Source organism: Pararge aegeria, chromosome 9 (assembly GCF_905163445.1).
Source record: "Pararge aegeria chromosome 9, ilParAegt1.1, whole genome shotgun sequence".
NCBI lineage: Eukaryota > Metazoa > Arthropoda > Insecta > Lepidoptera > Nymphalidae > Pararge > Pararge aegeria.
The window spans coordinates 11,253,619-11,275,530 of record NC_053188.1 but is presented as its reverse complement, the minus strand read 5'-3'; the positions used below and the strand labels follow the sequence as shown (position 1 = coordinate 11,275,530).

At 32.8% G+C, this 21,912-nt stretch overlaps 1 protein-coding gene across 1 annotated transcript; it reads right to left on the bottom strand.

The window, feature by feature from the left end:
- Positions 1–1,766: 1,766 nt before the first annotated feature.
- LOC120626540 lies at positions 1,767–19,826 on the bottom strand. The gene is made up of 2 exons (XM_039894083.1): positions 19,609–19,826; positions 1,767–3,688 (listed from the first exon to the last, which is right to left on the bottom strand). Exon 2 carries the CDS (start codon positions 3,686–3,688, stop codon positions 2,630–2,632), a length of 1,059 nt encoding a protein of 352 aa, XP_039750017.1. The 5' UTR covers positions 19,609–19,826; the 3' UTR covers positions 1,767–2,629.
- Between the last annotated feature and the right edge of the window lie 2,086 nt (positions 19,827–21,912).

Here is a 21,912-nt window from a genome sequence, read left to right as displayed (position 1 = left end):
GATTATTGTTCGAGGAAACCCCCTGTTATTAGTAGACAAAAACTTTATTTGGGATATTTTTGTACTGGTCAAGCCTGCTGTGATTTCGAAGAGCTGCGCCTTGTTGTTATGAAGAGCATTATGTTTGTAGACGTAAAATTATCGTATTCTCAGTCTCCATTCCTAACTATAAGTGCCAAGTATTTATTGGTTTTATTGTAACTCTTAAATTTATTGTTGGTTTCTAATTAGAGTAGCGAAGCTCCATACCCCTCTTTCCTATTTTAGGGAATGATTTACTTTAAATGGAATTCAGGAATAACAACGACACCATCCTTAAAATTCCGAATCTCTCTGAGGTATTCTACGTATTAAGTGCTCGGTTATATATCATTCCGTTTTATTTGTCCGTTATATAAATTATTATATTTGTTAAGGATTTTCAGTTTTTGTCATTTAATAGTCAATCAATTCAGGTATACACGATGTTCCCGTGTAACTCATATTTTATTGATTTTATATAGGTACTTATATTATTATCAAAAACCAAACAAATGTGTTTCGTGTGTATTTATTATTTCTAGTATAAAAAAAATCATAAATAATTTATATTCACATCAATTAGAATTATTATTTAAATAATCGTAACCAGAAATTACTTGTTTTATAGCATTATTATCTAATTATCAATTATTTGCGACGGGAATAAAAATGGAAGTCTGCTTTAACTTTCGTTGTTTTATGCTTCTTCCTATATAGTATTTGCTCATGGGATGTTAAACATGTTATATCTAAATTAAATTTTTACTGTACAATTTCAAATAGTGTAGCCATTTATAATCTAATTTGACAAGTTCTGCAACCTTAAAATGTAAGGTACAATAATATAATTTCAATTCGATTTGTTATAAGTTATATTTTCTCGATACCCGGTAGAACTAACATTTCCGCGTCTAGAGAATTATGTCTACCAGTTACTTGTCCTAGTTCTATGACAAAATGTTTAGACATACTAATCACGTGGCGCGCATCTTAGTCCTGCGGGTACCAGATTGTAGATTTTTGTTTAAGTGGGGTAACAGTTAGCCTATCTACTTACTTAGCTTAGCTACTGACTTAGCTATAAAATTATGAAAAGTTACAACAAAAATTATGCCAGTCAGAAAAAGAAAATAAAATATAAATTTATATGCTCACACCGTCACACGGTACTAAACAAAAATAGAAATACCTTGGTCTAATAGGTGTATAACGTCAAACAATTTATTTCTGATTGGCGGAAAAATACAGAACATCCCACATTAACCAAACGACTAATAACATTTTAACTTCTAGTTAATTAATTTCGTTTTCCATTTTTTTAATAAGTATAATATTTTAGAATTTAAACTATCGTAAGTGAAGTTCATTTTACAGTGAAACCTCTCAAGACGCGGAAATTCCAAATAATAAAAATTATAATAATATAATTTTTATTATTTGGAATATACCGTTCAGCAGGTTAAGAAAAAATGTTCAAAGAAATAGCTCAATGGAATAAGGCATTAAAAACACATTCATAATTTTGTTTCATTTATAACCAAGAATGAGGAATAATTAAGAATCTATGTATGGTTAAGTAACCAAGAATTAAAAAGGTAAGCTACATCAAGCAAACCTATTGAATTTCCAACATTATTTAAAATTATTTTTTAATATTAATAAGTTTAATAGTTTACAAATACATACTTGTTTTATAAAAAATCTTAAGTTTTATGTTTATATTTTTTAACTGTATTTGAACGAAAGTTAATTAATTATACGTATAAAAATATTTGACTAAACACATTAATGTTGGACACTTAACTTAGTTATTGTATAGAGATAAAGAAATTCTCCGGGAAATATACGTTGTTTAATGTACTGCAGTGTCATGGCTCATATCTTTAGAATAGAAAAGAAAATTTATCAAACACTAGGTATAGGAACAAAGTATCACAATATATTATTACACTTCATCTAGAATACTTATTGACGATTAAATTTTGAGTCTTTAGGTACAGCCAATTGTATTTATTTCGAGAAAATATTATACAGGGCAAATATTGTAAAAGATCATAAATATTAATGATTACATTAATTATTATAAATATCAATCGTGTTACTAATTAGTATTAATTTCCCGTATAGATAAACAATATTGTTTGATACATTAGGCACAGTAAATATTTTAAAGCTAAGTAAATATATCTTCGTAGTATCGAAACCAACAAATATATTTACTGGGTTTTAGATGAATATATAATTAATTTATTAATAATACCATCCTTTTCTGTTCTAATTTTAACTTTCATTCAATACATTTAGTTATAAATAATGATTAAATTTTATTAAAGTCACGATTAGCTTATCGCAGTCTGCCGAAATGCAATCTACCCATTGCGATAACTACGTGGTCTTGCAAGTTTTCAGGCAAAGTGGCACTTGCGACCAACTTTTATATAATGCCGACAAAAAAAATAATTCTGAAGTTTTTTTTATATACCGCCGAGGAATAAAATAATTCTGAAGTTTTATAAAATAATTTTATACCTATTTAATTTAATATAAAATAATTTTAAAGTAGCAATTTGCTAACTTTCAAACTTAACCTTTTAATTTTATCTCAGTTTCAACCTCTTCTTGTCTTATGAAAGGCCTGAAATTTATTTATAACTTTTAGTTGTACTTCAGCGTCACAAGGATTGCCGTAAATGGATGGATCCTCGCAACCTTGTAGTTCAAAACATTTATCTGTAATTTGAATTTGATTACAGCACCTTATTATAGCTCCATCACAGAGAGATGGAATATTTTTTTTGAAACTGGTTGATGGTGTTGATTGTTGATTGCCAGATGCTATCGGCCTACTTGGCTGAAAGCTAGGTGCAGGGGTATTCTGTAATTGTGGAGATGGAACGATTGGGTTTGAATTTTGTTCAGATTCAGCGCCAGCTTGTACAGTTCCATGATCCACAGGTGGCACTGGTACTTCCAAGGGTTCTTCAGAAAGAACAGGATTAAAATTGATTGGCCTGCTTCCATCACCCTCAGTACCGATATTATTTAAATCAGGTTTGTTTGTCATTAGACCCCAATTTCGTTTGTTATCATCTAATCCAAATCTATTACCTAAAGGATACACAGTATTCGATGTTGTTGTGGTTTCAGTAGATGGCGTATAACTATTTGTAGGTTGAGGATTAGGATAATTTACTGGCGGCGCAGGTCCTTGGTTATTACTAGTACAACCACAGTCAAATTGTGGTATATAAACGAATGGTATATATGCTGGTACTGGAGTTTGTACAGGTCGTGGTACATTTTGGTATCTTACATCTCTTAATATTTCGCGCAATCTTCGGAAAATAAGACTTAATGCATCTTCAGTACCATATACAGCAGTATTCCGGGTATCGTCTCGTTTAGAATAATGAGGTTGGCTTGGGTAGGGGTAATTAGGAAAATCGTATGGTGGATAATCAAAACCTACATAGTCGTAAAATCGTTTCTGTCGTTGGTTTTGACTAGCATCATTATCTCTTGTTTGATGATTATGACTATGTGGTTCATGATCGAGAGTGACATCTTCTCCAGCACCGTCTGCAGGATGACTTTTTTCATTTGGTGCGGCTTCGGAACATCCTTGAAAGACTATTATACCAAATAATAGAAGCAAAACTTGCGCCATCTGAAATAAAAACAAAAAATAATTAGAAAGCTTATTCTGTAATATTTTCTTTTATATTGTGAAGAGTTCAATGATTTAAAAATATAACAAAGGATAATAATATAAAGACTTTAAATATCATATCTCCCTTATCTTCTTTACCATCAAGAAAATTTGCTAGCAATAATAGTTTTCTTAAATGTTCTCTTTAAAATGGTACAAAAATATAGATATGTAATGTTTATAATACTTTATGCATAACTGCGCATGAAACACATCGCTGTGAAGTTTTTCTAGGCTTTCACATTTCTATTGTCTTTTAACAATAGGGACAAAGGGATCGGGTTGAAAGTACTGTTTGAAAAGAACTTTTAGGTTAATAAATATAAAAAAGCCGAAAAACATTTTTATATTTTATTTACATATTTTGTAAGTCTAAATTAATTTGACAATATTATGGGTTCTTGGAGTTATAGCTTCAACTCTTAAACAATAAGTTCAATTTAATCCAAGTGTCTACAAAATGGTACTTAAGTAACTATTCAAGCGTAAACTACTCTGTATTTTTAATTGTATTGGATACATAATAGCATCAAATATTATTAAAGGTTCTTATGGAAAACGTTATTGAAATTTGTATTGTGTCGTTATCTTACTGCACTTTAGAACATGGAATATTAAAAATAGTTTGATTATTATGCTGACATAGATAATAAAACTTATACTAACGTGTTTTGTCACACTTTAATTGACAGCACCTTTCAAACGTCTTTCTGACTAAGCTTGTTTTATAAATAGCAAGTCTAATGTGCTACAGTCATTGACATTTAATCACTGATTTGTAATATTTATATTAGTCTCACAAAGGTTGTGTCTTTTATAAATGAAGAGGATTAAAAACTTATTGACCTTTATAAAAGTCAATTCGTTTGTAATAATAATAACTAAGTAACATTTTAATCGATGCTTTATATTTTGAGTGGTCGTTTCACGTCACGGGCCGACGCTGTCGTATGCTAATATCATAAAGAGGAAAGATTTATTTTTTTATGTATGTCCATGTAATTGATATGCTTAGATATTATTTTTTGACGACCTACTGGCGCAATGGTGGGCGCCTTGAATTTAAGTAGGAGGTCCCGGTCAATCCAGGGCAGGGGCAATTTGGGACTTTATTATTTCTGAATTTTCTCTGGTCTTTCTCTGCCAATTACCTCCCTACCGACAGCGACGGGCCGCTAAGGGATTTAGTGCTCCGGTGCAATGTCGTGTAGAAACCGATTAGGGGATATGACTACCATACTCCCTAACAGTTTTGCCTGCTACCACCTTAGACTGCATCATAACTTACTACCAGGTGAGATTGTACTTAAGGACTAACCTATAGTGAAATATAAATAAATAAAAAAATAAAAATGAACACTGAACCGATTTAAAAATTGTTTCGCCTATAAAAAAACTACTTTCTCAGTGAAATACACAGGCTATATTTAATTTAATACTAATAAGATTATAGCCTGAATTTCAAATTGCCATTAGGGCGTTTTGAAATGCAAGCCACAAGAATAAAACAGTAGAGAGCTTCTTTATCCGCATGAGCTTACATGCGTAAAAACCATTTCTTTAGAAAAGCTTATAAGAAGTCCGTCGACCCATATAATTTTATTTTTTAAAATAAACTACAAAATGCCTTTTATGTCAAAAATAATTTAATAAATATAAAAATGTTATGATCATTATAACGCATTTAATATTAATGTATTCAAAAATAGTAATTTTACGATCAAGACAATTTTTTGTAGTTAAGCGTAATGGCTGCACCGTTTAGGAAATCATGAAAAATTAAAACTAGTTTTTGAAAGCGGTTTACACTTTGCGTCAACATGACGTCGAATGGTAAGTTTACGTCTATGAGTACGTTGTTCTAAGTATCATTACTTTATAGATTGATTTACCTATCAGATGTAACAGTATGATCGGAATAGACTGCATTGAAATACTTGTAATCATAAATTATTATAAATAAATGTAACCTTAAACTTGGCATTGCATACATGGCCACAACTTGGCTAACAGATAATGGACTTTTAAAATGTCAGTTTAAATATCAAAATAATTAGTTAGATAATCTTTTCAACTCGATAACACATTAATCCGATGGATATTTCCCTGTTATATGAAGACAGATGATGTCAACATTATTGTCAGATATAAATTACAATACTTATAGTACATATACTTGATCTCTCGCAAAATCACAACCGGACAATTTAATACTCAGGGGAACCAACATAAATTTTTGTGAAGAGAGATATAATAGTTGTTACCTAATTAAGAGAAGCAGTTATTTTAAGCTTTGGACTAATATCCTTGTGAATAAAGTCGCCGAGGCTATATCTAATCGGCATATGGATTTATTATTTACTAACCTCGTCCCGCGGTGTTATCCGCGGTAAATACATGTATTTTTATTGTTGCAATTACAATTGTAATTATTGAAAATAAAACTAATTTCGTGAGTTTCTTTGGCAAATTATAACTATAGACATTAGACATAGCTCATCAAAGTGAAATTCAGCTTTTCACACATCGCGCAGGAATTATGGATTTTCCTGGCTAAAAATAATCGTTTCGATAATCCAGAGTTTGATCTTCTACTACTTACTAGTTTAGTGTTTGTGGTGTGAAGGAGTAACAAATATGTAAACGTACCTTTATACGTACTAATATTTAGTGTAAAAATTGATATTGAGAATAAAAAAACGTTTATTTATTTATTGTTTCAGGCAACTAGACAATTTTAAAAACTTGATCTTTTATGGGTTGCGTCCATTGGCAAAATTAATTTATTCCTATATACATAGTGTAACGGAATTACGAAGTACCTTCTGATGAAGGGTGCATAAGATATTTCATACGGAATCACCCTGTAAAAATATTTAATCGAAAGAAGCATATTCATTGCATACAAACTAATTCAAAACATTCCGAGTGTTTACTTATGGCAACCCTATTACAGATAAAAGAACGACACATGCATAGTACCTACGCTACGCATTGCGATTTACATTTCAAATCTCTAGGGTTGTAGTGCGAACTTCTTAACCGAAATACCACATACCTTTCAACTTATGAACATCTCAGTAATTAAAGCCAGACCTCACGATTCCTAGAAACAAAATTTTAATATTTCAAGTAGGCCTACTTATAAGCACTTTTAAAACGTCAACTGTGTCTGTTTGTAAGTGACTCACCCACCTGTTCGTAAGGCAGGTTCCATCGAGAAGAATTATCATCATCATCATATCAATCCATTACCGGCCCACTACAGGGCGCGGGTCTCTTCCCACAATGACTAAACACACTTTTGAGAACATTTTGGAGAACTCTCAGGTATGCAGGTTTCCTCACGTAGTTTCCTTCACCGTTGAAGCAAGTGATATTTTTTCTCATTTTTCTTTCTTGCTGAAGTTGATAGCGGAGCTGACAGCTTCCAAGCATTCTTTTTACTAAGAAGTTCCATAATTGTATAGTAGCCCCGCGTTATAAATGATTTTTAACGCATTGTTTAAGCTTATGATAGCGAGTACATACTAACTTGAGTCAGTAAGTTAGTTAACTAACGGTTACAACCAGGCAGTTCTCTAGATAAAATGTTGACTTTTTGCTTTCATCAGTACACCAAAATATTAACCTCTTACTAAATCAGAATCAAATATCCTTTGAAATTCACCATTGTAATAAACTGCTAGATCTTTGTTCATTCAGGATCGTTTGTGGTATAAAGTACAATCGCTTAGAAAAATATGCGCGGTAATTCCAGATCGTGCGTGGTTTATTGCTATTGTTTGTTTTTGTTAACAGTATGAAGGTCAAAATGAATACACGCCAATTCTGAGTTAGTTTGTACAATTTATAATGGTGCTGTACTGGCGCCACTTTGTTTGAGTAATGTCAAAACTATTGATAAAACGATAAAATCGAATAAAACAGTTGTTCAATTTAATCTAATGTTTCAAACTACTAGAAATAGAATAGAATCGCTCCGTTCCATGAAAAAAGAAACTTCACGATGATACTAATGAGGTATGTAAATCAACTTAGCTCAACAATCGTTTCTTTAACCGTTTTTTTATTTAACTAACACAATATGGCTTGTATACGTATGGGCACACCATAATTATATTGTTCAACCTTGATTTTATAATCAAGTACCGATGTTAGAGAACAACTTCAATTGTTTTGGCTTTATGAATGCCGGTACAGACTTGGTTAATCTGGTGTAGCATCGATTGTGCGATACATCTTAATTATAGCAACTACTGTGAAATTTTTAGATTTACGTGAGGCTATGATCATAATAATTGTTGGTTATGAGTCAGTGCAACTAGCCTTCAAAAGTTTACTTAAGTATTTTAAGATTTTGTTTAGTTTTATGGTATAGTGCTATGCTTGCTAGTATTCATTTTGGTTTAAATTTATGTAAATTCTTACAAAATTATCATTTTATTTATTATGTTAAGCGTATTAACAAATGTAAAGCGTATTAACAAATGCTACGCGCATTAATATAATAAAAGAGTGGAACTAGTGTGAACTTGTAAAACTGGTTGTGACGATTATCCAGGATAATTTCTAATGAGTCGGAAATGAGAATAGTAGAATAAACATTTAAGTTATTTCAAAATGGATAAGAGGACGTAGGTATACTTATAATATGTTGTTCACTCAGTCGTATGTTTTCATGCTGTGATAGCTTCAGCTTTAATTTTGTACACATATTTACACGCAGTTTTTATCCTATTTAATCATACTGTTACTTTATCAGAAATTACCGCGCCGCTATCTGTATATGATGATATCCTAAGAGTTTTGAATACCTTTGTAAAATATTTTTTCACTTACAGAAGTTCAAAATTACATTTTACGGTAACTAATTACTGACTCACTTTTATAAATTCTAAAGCACTTCCCGTGTAGGCAGGAAGTTGTTATTCGGAAGGATGTGGGGCCTTGTTCAATGGATAATTTCAAATCATTGTCGGGTTTTACGAACTGTTTAAAATACTATTTACAAAAATCTGGGCTAAAGATGCTGTTTAATGAGTTAAATATCATTTACTCTTGGTTCTAACTTATTCACTACTATAATGATAGATGCAGAAAATTCTATAATGTTAGTCATAATATCAACCCATTACGGGCCCACTACATGGTACGGGTCTTCTCCCAGAATGAGAAGGGTTAAGGCCATAGTCCACTACGCAGGCCCAGTGCGCATCCGTGTACCACGAATTAAATAATTTAATTGTAAAAAAAAGTTATTGTTGTGAGCACATGGACACTTTAAGGATGATATGCATTGTATATTGTCTGAATAGGAAATTGAACCAGATTTCGGTCTAAGATAAGCAACGATTGACTTACCAGAAATGTAAAACAAAAAATGCTTGCCTTCAAAATCGAAATCCCTTCCTCACGAACAAATAGTAAAATATTTAAAATTATTTCTGTGAGCGTTTAAATTGTGGCTGCAATCATTATTACTGCTATTTGACCCTTTCAAAGTCTGTTAAAAATATTTGTATCACTTACGCGTGTCAATTACAAGAAATGACTCAGCGATAATCACAAAGGGCATCCGTGAAGATCACCAAATGCTTTCAGATTAAAAATGTCAAATTCGTGTTTTGCTTTTGTTTTTTTTAATTGTGAGTTTTTAACGGCTGTGAATGAAAATAACTATCTATTGATATTTAAAATAACGCATTTTAAGTATATTTGCATTTTCTTCTTTTTAGAGTAGTACAAACTGAAAAAATCTAATAAAAAATACTCATTTTTTTTTCTAAAAATACGTTCGTAATAAGTGAGTGAAAAGTAAACTCGCTTATCAATGTCATCGTAACATAGTCGTCGCAATGCCACATGTGATAGCCCAGTGGGTAGTAGCTCGACTTAACTTTCGGGGGGTCGAGTTCGAATCCCAGATCGCACCTCTAACTTTTTGGAGTTACGTGCGTTTTAAGGAATTTGCTTATTAAATACCATTTGCTTCAACGGTGAAGGAAAACATCTTGAGGAAAACTGCATGCCTGAGAGTTCTACATAATGTTTTCAAAGGTACCTTTAAGAACAGTTCGCTGGCCCAGTTCGGATTTTGTAGAGTACACAATCCTCCTATAGAGGGCCGGTAATGGGTTGATAAGATGAAGACCACAGGAAAATAGAATTATAAGTAACTTGTAAGTAGGTTATAGCAGCCAAGCCTATACCCTAATGTCTAAGAAATAACGAATGGAGAAGTTATTAATAAATCCCAAACAAGAACATAAATGTTAAAAAACACCGAATTCAATTGAACTCCGACTATTTTTAGATTCTGATAAGTTCCACAATCATCCAAATTTAATTCAACTAAATGAACTAGTTGTAGATATCCTGCACACAACATTATTATATATATACATAATATATTGAATACTCTACTATTATACACTTAAAGAATTTGTATGCATTGAAGTGTAAATCTACATATATCTTTTGAACAGCCTTTTATAAAATTGGTTGAAAACCAGGTTAAAATATCAATATATGCATAAAACTAAGGAATTCGGCAAATATTTTAAAATCATGTTGAGAATATTAATAAATTTGCGGCCAGTTAACATCATTCAAGGCAATTTTGATTTGCTAATGGTCGTAAAATACAGCGACATCTATTCTGTTAGGTTAAGGTTCAGATAATTTAATATTCATTGGATACTGTAATATATAAGTATCTACATATTTTTTTTACCTTTTCTTAGCAAAAGTAAAACCAAGTGGGTAGTTTAATTATCACATGTATAGACTGTCAAGTTTTGCTACCTAGCTCAATAAATGTGTTACTATCCAATAGCGTATTATTTATATGTATACAAAGGTATTTTTGGATATAGGTTTGCGCTCAATGGCTATAATAGTCATTGAGCCTGATTGGAGGCAATTGTTTTCACTCTTGCCATTGGGGTATTCAGGTTATAATTGGCAGAAAACACTGGTAATGTTGTAAAGGCCGTTTTTTTTTTTGGTAGAGTTTAAAGTTTGGGTTTCATTCATATTTTAGATAAATAAAATCAGCTATGTGATGATAGCCCAATGTTCACAACTTCTTATCAAGGAACAGGTCCTGCATCGTGCCGCTTTGTTAACCTGAGGCGTAGGCGATGCGTAAGGTGAGGCGTAAGCGGCATGTGTCTGTCATTAAGTTCACAACATTACAGGCAATTGCGGCAATCACTGCCTTGAGACCGGCACACAGAATTGCCTGACGGCAGAAATAAGCATGGCGGTAGCATAGTACTCTATACTACTAAAAAACCCTTATCGGGCATATTTTAACGGTTGTCTCACAATGTCATTGCCATTTGCCAAATCCGGTTAATAGAGTAGGTGTAGGTAATAGAATAGATTGTTTTTAATTCGAAAAACTTGCTCTTTAAGTGACATCATTTTAGTTGAACAAAACCCAAATAAAGTCTTACAAGTCGTATCTCCAAAAAGAGCGTCTGACGTATACTACTAACAATACATAAGTATCGCCCGACGATCTTCTACGCATTGTTGGTTTTAAATCAACTTCCAAAATGAGCATGTAATCAAACCAACGCGCAACGTAGGGTTTTTCCGGTATATGTCCAATTTTTTTTATAACAGCAATATGTAGTTCCGTCGGAATAGGTTTTCTAGCTCGGTCTCACTGTTTACAAATTCTTTTCTTCCTAACAAACTTCCAAACAACGAAAATACTGTAATCTTCGATTTTGAACAATAAATTAAAATAAAACCCACATTTAAAATAAAACCGTGGAATTTCCGTTACAAAACCTGTGACGATCACGTTGATATGATACGTTAACAAAATATTTTAGTCATTAATACAATGCAAATTTAGATGTTTAACAACGAGATATATTAAGAATACGTAGCGGACGTGAGCAAAATGAATTCAGGACTAATAAAGGACAATTTCATAAAATATTAATAATCTTACTATTGTTGTTAATAGCATGCAATGACACGCATCGCAATAATGATAAGTAGGTACATCATGAATCATGATGCATAAGAGATGTCACATGCATCAGGTAAATGGGTTTATTTTCAGCCTAGTCGATTTAATCAATTAACGTTCCGTGGAATGTTTTTATTTGTTAATTGCCTTGACTTCTATGATGATATAAAAGATGATCATCGACTAGTATTAAAGTCACAACGGTGGGGCATATTTATACTATTGATTTTGCAATTAAAATTGATGAATAGATATACTTTCTGGGCCGTGAGTTCTATTCCCAAAGGAAAATGTTTGTGTGTTGAACATGAATGTTTTTCAGTGCCGAGGACATGGATTTTGTGAGTATTTATGTATTTTATTCATAAAAATATTTCTCAGTCATCTTAGGGGCTATTGCACAAGCTACTACTTTGGGTCTAGATGGCTATGTGTGTATTGTCGTAGTATATTAATTTATTTATTATTTCTTTACATATTATGTGATTTCTATGATTACTGAAATTAATTCTTCAACAAACTTTAAGGCTTTTTTAAGGGTTTGAATTCTTTTTTGAGGGTTTAAGCCAGGTAGGCTTACAGTCCGCCGTTTTTATATTTCGCTAAAAATAGCGACCACACGTATACCAGTTATACTGGTGTCCGCATATCAATAGTGGACATTATTATAATAAACAAGTTATATTTAAGACAAACGCTTCTAAAACGACAGTGTTCCGAGATATACGCTATAAAAAGTTGAAGGTACTCATGCCATCCCCACTTTTGATTTGATTATTTATTTATACTCTTTACTAGTACTCCATAACTAGGAAAATAAAAGAAAGTACACTCTCAAGTCGATACAAAAGGCGGCCTTATCGCTAAGTAGCGATGTCTGCCAGGCAACCTTAGGTTTAGGAAAACTAAAAATAAAAAGGTACACTTAATAGAAGAAATTGAACCACTCGTCTGTGGGGATATTTTAGTTGTGATTTTTAATCATTTAGGTATCTATAATCTTCCTCTTAGCCTTGCGGCCGGCAAGGGCAATATGACGTTTTGACAAATGCAATATGGTAAAAATGGTTCTTGTTGAATTTTATATAATTTTGTATAACGCTATGAGCCTTTTTATTAAATACCTACATCGAATAAAAAGGCGTTAATGTCAAAAACATATAAATTACTTAAGAATTGAACAAGTAGCTATTCAAGAATACTATATGTCTGGATTTAGTTTGCCACTTTGTCTTGTTACAATATTAATAATGACATAGTGTTCTCCTATAGTTTTAAGTTTTACTACTTTAAAGATTCTAATACGGATTTAGAAACCGCGTAAAAAATGCTAATCTAGGTATGTATGACATCTCATATTATCTGCATAATATATACCTTCCTGTATACCTCTTTAAGGTCACCTATACGAGCGATCATGCGTAGTCTTATTTAGTACATGCTATTAAGTTAGCATAGGTAAATTTGGTACGGTCGTTAACCGGTTTACATCCGTTTTATTTTTTCAACAAATTACACATATCAGAGTCCTGATTTAGTTATTTGCACGTTTAAAATAATTAAAAGTATTGTTTGATAACTGCCTCACTTGTGTAGCGCCTGGTATGTTTGATAAGGCTTCGCCTTCCCTTTCGGGGGGGCCGACCTCGATCCCCGGCACGCACCTCTAACTTTTCGCAGTTATGTGCTTTTCTAATTTAAGTAATCATATATCACACGCTTTAGCGGTGAAGGAAAATATCGTGAGGAAAGTTACGTGCCTGAGAGTTCGAAACAATGTGGATGACGGCCCAAGCCCTTCTAATTCTGAGAGCCGGTAGTGGGTTGATAATGACGATGAGTGGGTCGATGATGATGATGATGATGATGATGATGATGATGATGATGATGATGATGATGATGATGATGATGATGATGATGATGATGACACACATCAGAATCCCATTATGATTACTAGCAACTTTTAAATAATTAATAGTATTAATAGCTAACTGCCTCATTTTTTTAAGTATGTTTTATAACAAAACATAGGGTATCCATCTCCAGGTCGGCAAAAAAATTTTGGTATTGGTATTTTATTTTAAAGAAATTCACAGTACCAGTACTCGTCCAAAAACATGTAAATAAATAAATAATATATAAATATACTACGACATTATACACATCGCCACCTAGCCCCAAATTAAGCAAAGCTTGTGTTATGGGTACTAAGACGACTGATGAATATTTTTATGAATAATATTCATAAATACTTACAACATACATATAAACACCCAGACATTTAATAACATTAATGCTCATCACACAAAATTTTTCAGAAGTGTAAATCGAACTGACGGCCTTGGACTTAGAAAGCAGGGTCACAAACTACGCAAATCGGCCATCAAATGGCATGTTATTACCATACTTGTGAAAATTGCCGTGAAAGCCTTCAAACCCGCAGGGTGGTTAGTAAAAATTTTAACCGTGCATGGTAGAAAGTAAAAGACTCAGGATTAGTTACTTTTGGTCCGATATCTTTAAATCTAATTAAAAACACAATAAGCCTGCCTTGGCACCGGATTTTTTAATAGATACACAATTTACCTGTTATATTGATCGGTTCTGAATATTATTAAAGCTCAACTTGTAGGTTTCAAAAACAGATTGTTATATAATATGTATTGATAGAAACTAATATAATACTCGACGCGTTGATAAGCACGTTGGCATTTTTAGCTTGTATCACGTCATTACATGACCACGACGCTGTCTACCGACGTGTCTGTATGTTTGTTTTCAAACAAACGCGTCTGATTTTGTGTCCACAAATATTTGTAAACGTTTTCTATAAATCCTCACACATATTATAAATGCGTATTTATAATATGATAATTTAATATAAATAATCTATTTTACTTCGTATCTCCGTTAAATTTGCACCGATTTTAATCATTGTTTTTTTAATTTGATAGCTTAGTACTACGAAGTACTTGTACTAGTATTCTACTATTGTCTAATTTTAATGAAGAGCTGATGAATATTGTTGGAGCTCAAGAACATAATTCTTCACAGATAACAGCAAATCGCAAGGCTACTTATATTATAAATGCGAAAGATTGTCAGAAAAGATGTATGGATGGATGGATGTATGAATGGATGGATGTTTGTTACGCTTTAACGCCACAACGAATGAACCGATTTAACACACAACGAAAGATACCTACAATATAGTCTGGCATAGCTCATAGTCTTCTTTTTATCCCGGAAAAGCAAACAGCTTCTACAGGATAGCAACGCTATTTTTTCCCAATTTGTCTTTCAAAATCCGCGCAACGGAGTTAGATTGACGTGGTTTTTGGATAGGCATAATTGACGTGTTTTTTTTATGTCGACTTATTCGCCGACGAAGTCGCGCTGGTCCGCTAGTATGTAGATAAATATAGTTCGCAAAATAGTGTATTTTGTTGTATAAACCAAGAGTTACTTTCTTTTAAGCTTTAGTCCACTCTCGCAATGATTTCTTTCTTTCTAATCGTGTGTTGTCGAGTCATCATCTGAGGATTTTCCATTGACGAATAAGAACGTGGGTAGGGAGGAATGTATTTTGGACACTCTGCGTAGTGTTAGCGTCAGCGTATCATGTTCTTGTGTGGTCGGTACAATAGTGGATGACACATCATACACAATGAAGATTTATGTGGTTTGTTAAGCAGATTATATCAAATTAGGCTTCACGTCTGTTTATAGTACTTTTATATTGTGTAAACTTCCGCAACGTAACGCCTGCTTCCTTCCAATATGACTAAAACATTTTGTGTAGGTATCCTATTGTGTATAGGCTATTTATACATAAAAAAATCATAACTTTATCTAAATCAAATTCTTCAAGTCTGTTTGTGACTTGTGACGCTACCATTGGTTCGGAAGGTAGATTCTTCTGAGAAAAAGCCTGCAAAAAACTCAGCATTAGCTCTATATCTACATCAGCAATTTACAGTTTACATTTTAACATTCATTTTTCTATCTTGTGTTATGAAAGCCTCCGCTTTCATGTTGTTGTTATTTAAATAAATAAGCCATTTAATCCCAAGTAACATATTCAACATCGAATTACATAAAAATAAAGAAATAAATAAAATGGTAAAAAAAAAACAAAAAATCGAAATGATAAACATGCATTAAAGTTAGTTGGGTACCTATCTGCGGGTAAAGGCCCAAAAAATGTTCTCTCAGTGTCCAAAATATCCTGTGAATGTATTAATTGAGCGGAAAAACTCTATTCGCGCAATGCATTTGATTTTTTATCATCAGGTAGGTACGTGGACGGTATTTAATTTTTTAATAATTTTAATAAATCATTGCCCATAATATATAGTATTTATATAGTAGCACTAGTCGCAAAGTAAAATGGCTGTGACATTATATGTCTTCACAGATACGGTTTAGACGCACAGATGGACAGGAATAAATTCCCTTGCCTCAGGGTTCCCAGGTCTGGGGAAACATCTCAGATAAATTCAGTTTTGGTACATGCAAAAATACCTTCCTACGCGTCATATTGAGAACGCGACACCAAAGAGAAAAAAAGATCGAGTGTAACGGTAATGAACTATATGTACCTGTTTTCTTTTCCATAATTTAGTTTTCGGTCATTGACTCAAGGAAGTACTTTATCAGTTATTAGTGAGAACGAATTATGATTAAATTTTTAGCCAGACTGACAGACGAAAAAAATGCAAGTCTACCCAAGTTAACTCTTAAAGATTAGGGTAAATGTATCAAAGCCACTAACTAGCACGACTTTTTACTTTTAGAGGGTTACTCGTCGGGCTTAGAAAAGCGTGGTGGGTTACGTCAGCTCAGGCGGCCTTTGCCCAACGGTAAGATATTAATAGGCAGAGAATGGGTGAAGAAAATTTGTTAAGAACAAAATATATCTTTTTCTGACGCTTGTGACTAATGTTTTAAACAGTAATTTTATAAGCAATGCAACGCACGTTTTGGGCCAAGGAAAACGTTTCGGAAATACCTGCCCCTCTAAAAGCGTGTGGATTTTTTTAAGTACTACGAAAATATACGGAATAGTGTACGAAAATCTTAAACTCTCGCGATTTTGCGATTTTATACAAAATATGTCTAAAATCGCAAAATCGCGTAAATGTTTTAGCTGTTTCATGCACAACGGAATCGTTGACTTTTATGATGTAATACATATTAGTAAAGCTTGTTTGCTGAGCTTATCTATACCTAACCTTCTACTCATACCTATTACCTATTATTAATACCAAATATACTTTTTTTAGTAGGTACTTACGTAGGTGTCTAATAAATAATCTAATTTATAAAGAAGTGATAATATGGTGTCAACTCTAATGTCGTCATCATCATCATTACCGGCCCACTACAGGGCACGGGTCTCCTCCCACAATGAGAAGGGTTTAAGGGGAGTGCGGATTGGTCTACTCCACACACGTCGGAGAACATTATGCAGAACACGCAGGCATGCAGGTTTCCTCACGATGTTTACTTTCACCGTTGAAGCAAGTGATATTTAATTACTTAAAACGCACATAAGTTATAAGTGTAAAAAGTCAAAGGTGGGATTCGAACTCGGCCCCCCGAAAGGTAAGTCGAGCTCCTACTCACTGCTTCTAAATCAAATGTAAATAATCTAAATCGAACTAAATTGACATGTTTAATAGCATGGCCGATATCATCATTATCAACCCATTACCAAAGAAGAGTTTTGGCCGTAATCCACCACTCACTCACTCATTAATTAAATTCAAATTATTTAGAAATAATTAATTAATTAATAAATATATTCAGTTTTTTAGGTTTTTCCTCTCATTATCATATTATAGATCTAATAATCCTAAAATATGATAATGAATGTAGAAGTTACTTGATAATAGAAAAATTCAGTAATTAGATACCCCACTGAGTGACACTCAGCGAGGGATAGTGGCAGTGAAAGACTTTTTAAAAGACTTCGAGAATTCATGATAATCAACAAACTGCACTCGAAGTTAGGTACATAAATATGTGAATTTTGGTACCTGTTTTAAATCAGTAATTACATTTTTAAAAGAATTTAAATTTTCTGACAGTTTCATAGGTAAATACCTGATTTAGACCATAACATAGTAGGTATATCGAGTATATCGCCTAAACTAATTACTGTGCTTGTCCGAGTCATGCCCACGCGACATGCAAATCCAGTCAGTATTCTTGGCACTATGCCAAGAATGCTGACTGCATTTCCGCGTTGAACAGCCAGGCTGATAAGAAACATTAAGAAAGGCTTCCCTCATAATAAGAGATTGTCAAAAGATATTTACTACTAAAGCTATATCTTACTAGCTGTTTACTATGGTTTCATCCCCGTTGATAAAGGTACCGAATTTTAAGCTTAACATAAACTCATAAACTCTCAGTCATAGATGGAAAATCCAATCCCGTGCGTATTTTAATTACATTTTTTCATATTATCTGTGTGCATGGTTTACCTATCTGCCCAAAAGTGAAAGAATTATTAAAATTAGTTCTGAAACTGCATTAAATTAATATTAAAAACAAAAAATCTTTGCTCTTCATAATTTAGCCTTGATAGAATAATTTATAAGATTAATTAGGCTTCTAAAGCTAATTCTCACACCTTAACGGAAATAAAGTTGTGAGAATACTATTCTATAGTATAATGTACCTATCTACCGTTATTCTAATAATGATGCATTTGACACCTATTGTACCTATTATATCTTCGCGTTAGACAGCGTGCACCAAAAACAATAATGTGACTCGAGAAGACGAAGGTAGTTATTTCGAAACATTATATATTTATTTCTCACGTCTAGTTGGTAATATACCTACCTATTGTTAGACTTTGAACGTACCTTATTTTAAAAAATAGAAGGTTTTAAACAAGGTACAATACCGTCTTTGTTATAGTACTTATTTTTTATTATTTTATGTCTTCCTTTGAGAATACCTCTGAGAATAGGCCTATTTGTATTTATTTGTTATATTGTCCCAAAGTTTACCAACAATGAGTGTTTCGGCGTTTTTTATGTGGAAACCCGCTAGACTTCAATATCAAACGCGTATACCGAGGTAATACACTATTTATTTTGTAATGCTTTTAAAGAAAATATAATCGATGCTTATGAATATCATAATATTCTATAAACGTTTACAAAAGAATATTTACTGTCAGTAATATGGTAGGGTGAATAAATAATAGTATGGTAAAAATCATATAGTTAGGTATCCTTAAAGCTACTCATGTATTAAGTTATCACTAGGGAGAAACTTTTAAACATGAATAAAAGTAATATTTTATAATTGTGGGTATACAAGCTTAAGTAGAATAAACTCACCAACATAATAATTTTATGTTCATTTGTAAATATAATAACTAAATGAAGATAATAAGCTGTTGATATTACAATATAAACATTTATTGTTACATAATAGTGTTATAGCGCCATCTATCGAGACATATTGCAATTTCTGGACTATAAGAAACCCTTTCTTTTACAGTGTATTATTTTGTTTTTAATTCAGTTATTATTCAAATTCATTTAATGCATTTGTGATATAGATCCAATGGTCCAATGTTTTAATTCAGAAGGTGTATCGCTACGACAATCAGACAGACAGACGGGCGGACGGACAATTTACACGGTATAAATGTAATTTCATCCGATATTTGTATCATCATCACTAAACTGTAAACTCGCTTCACAAATATATATGTACATATTTTTTTAATAAACAAATTTACAGTTTAAAATTGTCCTCAATTTAGGTATATCGATTCATCCTCAATACCGTAGTACAGTAAAACCGCTTCACAATTTTATGCTTTTAATAATTAACAGTACAGCTAATGTTTCCTTACCTTGAATGTCAAATCAATGAGTTCCAAGATTAATTTCAGTATTATATTATTATCTGCAATAGCGTAATACTGTTCACATTCACTAAATCCGAAAACACGTTATTCTATTGTTTGTTTTTCTTCTTCTGTCATTATTCGTGCGAGAAGGCGCTGCAAACGCACTCGCTCGATTCGAGATTAGATAGTCAACTGACTTGTTCACACACTGGTCGGCCGCTTAAACTCATATCTACCATAGGTACTGTGTTTTGTTTCGACTTAGTACAATATCTATATTAAGAGCAACAGTTTCTAACTATCTAGCTATATAAATAGGTGCGTTTGCTCGCAAACTCTAAACATCACCGATTTTTTTTATTGCCAAGCAAGAATATAAATATAAAAACTGTCAATTTCCTACCATATAGTTTAAACACGTACGTTTTCGTGAAATGTACATCACCCATTTTTATTTACAACACATCCCATACCTACTCATAAGCGAAATATCACTGACTCGCTGATTGACTTACTAAAAGAGATGTCTAAAGAAATATTAAATCTGGAAACTTTTAATATGAAAGGAACCCCTCAGCTTTTACTGTACGACATGATTTATGAAAATTCGTGGTGATAAGTGAAAATAAAAAATCTTCTAACATGAAGGTTAGAAGATTTTTTTCTTTTCTCTTATCCCTGAAAAAAGGTTCCCATGGGATTTATAGAAAACCTGTTATAAAGGCTGATGCAAACCGCAAGTAATGGTTATATTTTATTCCTCCTCCTTTCTTTTTTGCCTTGGTGCGGAAAAAAGCGCTGTGGTCGTACACCTAATAGGTATATTATTATGTGTGAGCGCCTGAGAGCAATTTGGCGGGGGCAAACAAGCTATGGATTGATTTAAAAATAATATAAATAAAATAGAATAATTGTAATAAATATTTATGAAAACTTACGTTCCCACCAATTATTTACCTTCGTAATATTATATTTATCAATACTTGCAGCGTGAATTAATGCTATTCCCAGTGGCGTGCATTTCTTACATGCGCAAAAGCACTGCCTACCCTAAAATTTATATATAAATCGCATAGAAGGAAGATTTTTGACCTTTCATGCAATTTTACTGCCGTATGCATACCCTGGTAAGAAACCCAGTGCACGCCACTGGCTATTCCTAATTAATTTCCTATAATCCACAAAAACCAGAAGTGAAACCGTGACAGCGAAAATTCATAAGGATTTTCATACAATTTAACAAATTAACCAATGTTCACTGTATATTATGGGATTTCGCAATCTATACAAGAATTAGCTTTAAGTACGTACCAGAGAGCTTTCTAGTACGTACTAAAAGCTTAACAAGAGCGCTATCTCCGAATAAAGTGAACAATTTTCTATAAAATATAGGTGTCAAAAGTAGTTTGGAGTTGGGATTAGCATACAGATTAGAAGGTGTGACGCAAACAGTGTACAATATAATGTTCTCATCAGCGTATAATGTCCCCCTACAGGCCACAGGTATACTTTAATAAAATAGAGAAGATATAAGACCTTCGACCCACCATTCTGTTGAAACAAAATCAATTTGTTAACTCCGCTCTAAATATACTGTCGAGTAGCCCCGTAGTAAGCGTAGGTTGTGTTATGGATAATAAGATAGCTAATGTATATTTTTCTGAATATAATACACATAAATGCTTCTAATACTCTGAAAAACATTCATATTCACCACACAAACATTTTCCAGTTATGGGAATCGAACCCACGACCTTGGACGCAGAAAGCAGGATCGCTGCTCACTGCGCAATTCAGCTGTCTAAATTTTACTTATATATTCGCCATGTTAATTGAATGACAAACATTTATGCAATAGCAATAAGGTCTTATCCATAAATCCTATAAATAGTTTTGTATATTCTCAATCATAACGTGGAACCTCTTTTACCTAAAAGCGTTATGGTTTGAAAAGAATGAAACGAAGATCTCGCGTTTTGCACTTTCGCCAATGCGGTTTAACCGGTTTAGCGTGCAACAACTTTCTTGATGCGAAAGAGGTTCAATCATCTCGTTTAAATGTTTTTATTGCTCTTACTGTTGGAGAATGGTCAAGTAGCAATGTGCCATATTAATTGATTGCGATGTATAAAAAACGTCGGAGGCGGATTTGATACCCGGGATGCAAATAAAAGACTGTCGCTACGTCTGTAAACAATGAACTAACCATCATCATCTCCTATTTACGTCTGACTGCGGCGAACTGGCTTATTCCCTCATATGAGAGACTGTTTTAGAGCAGAAACCATGCTGCTCCAATGCAGATTG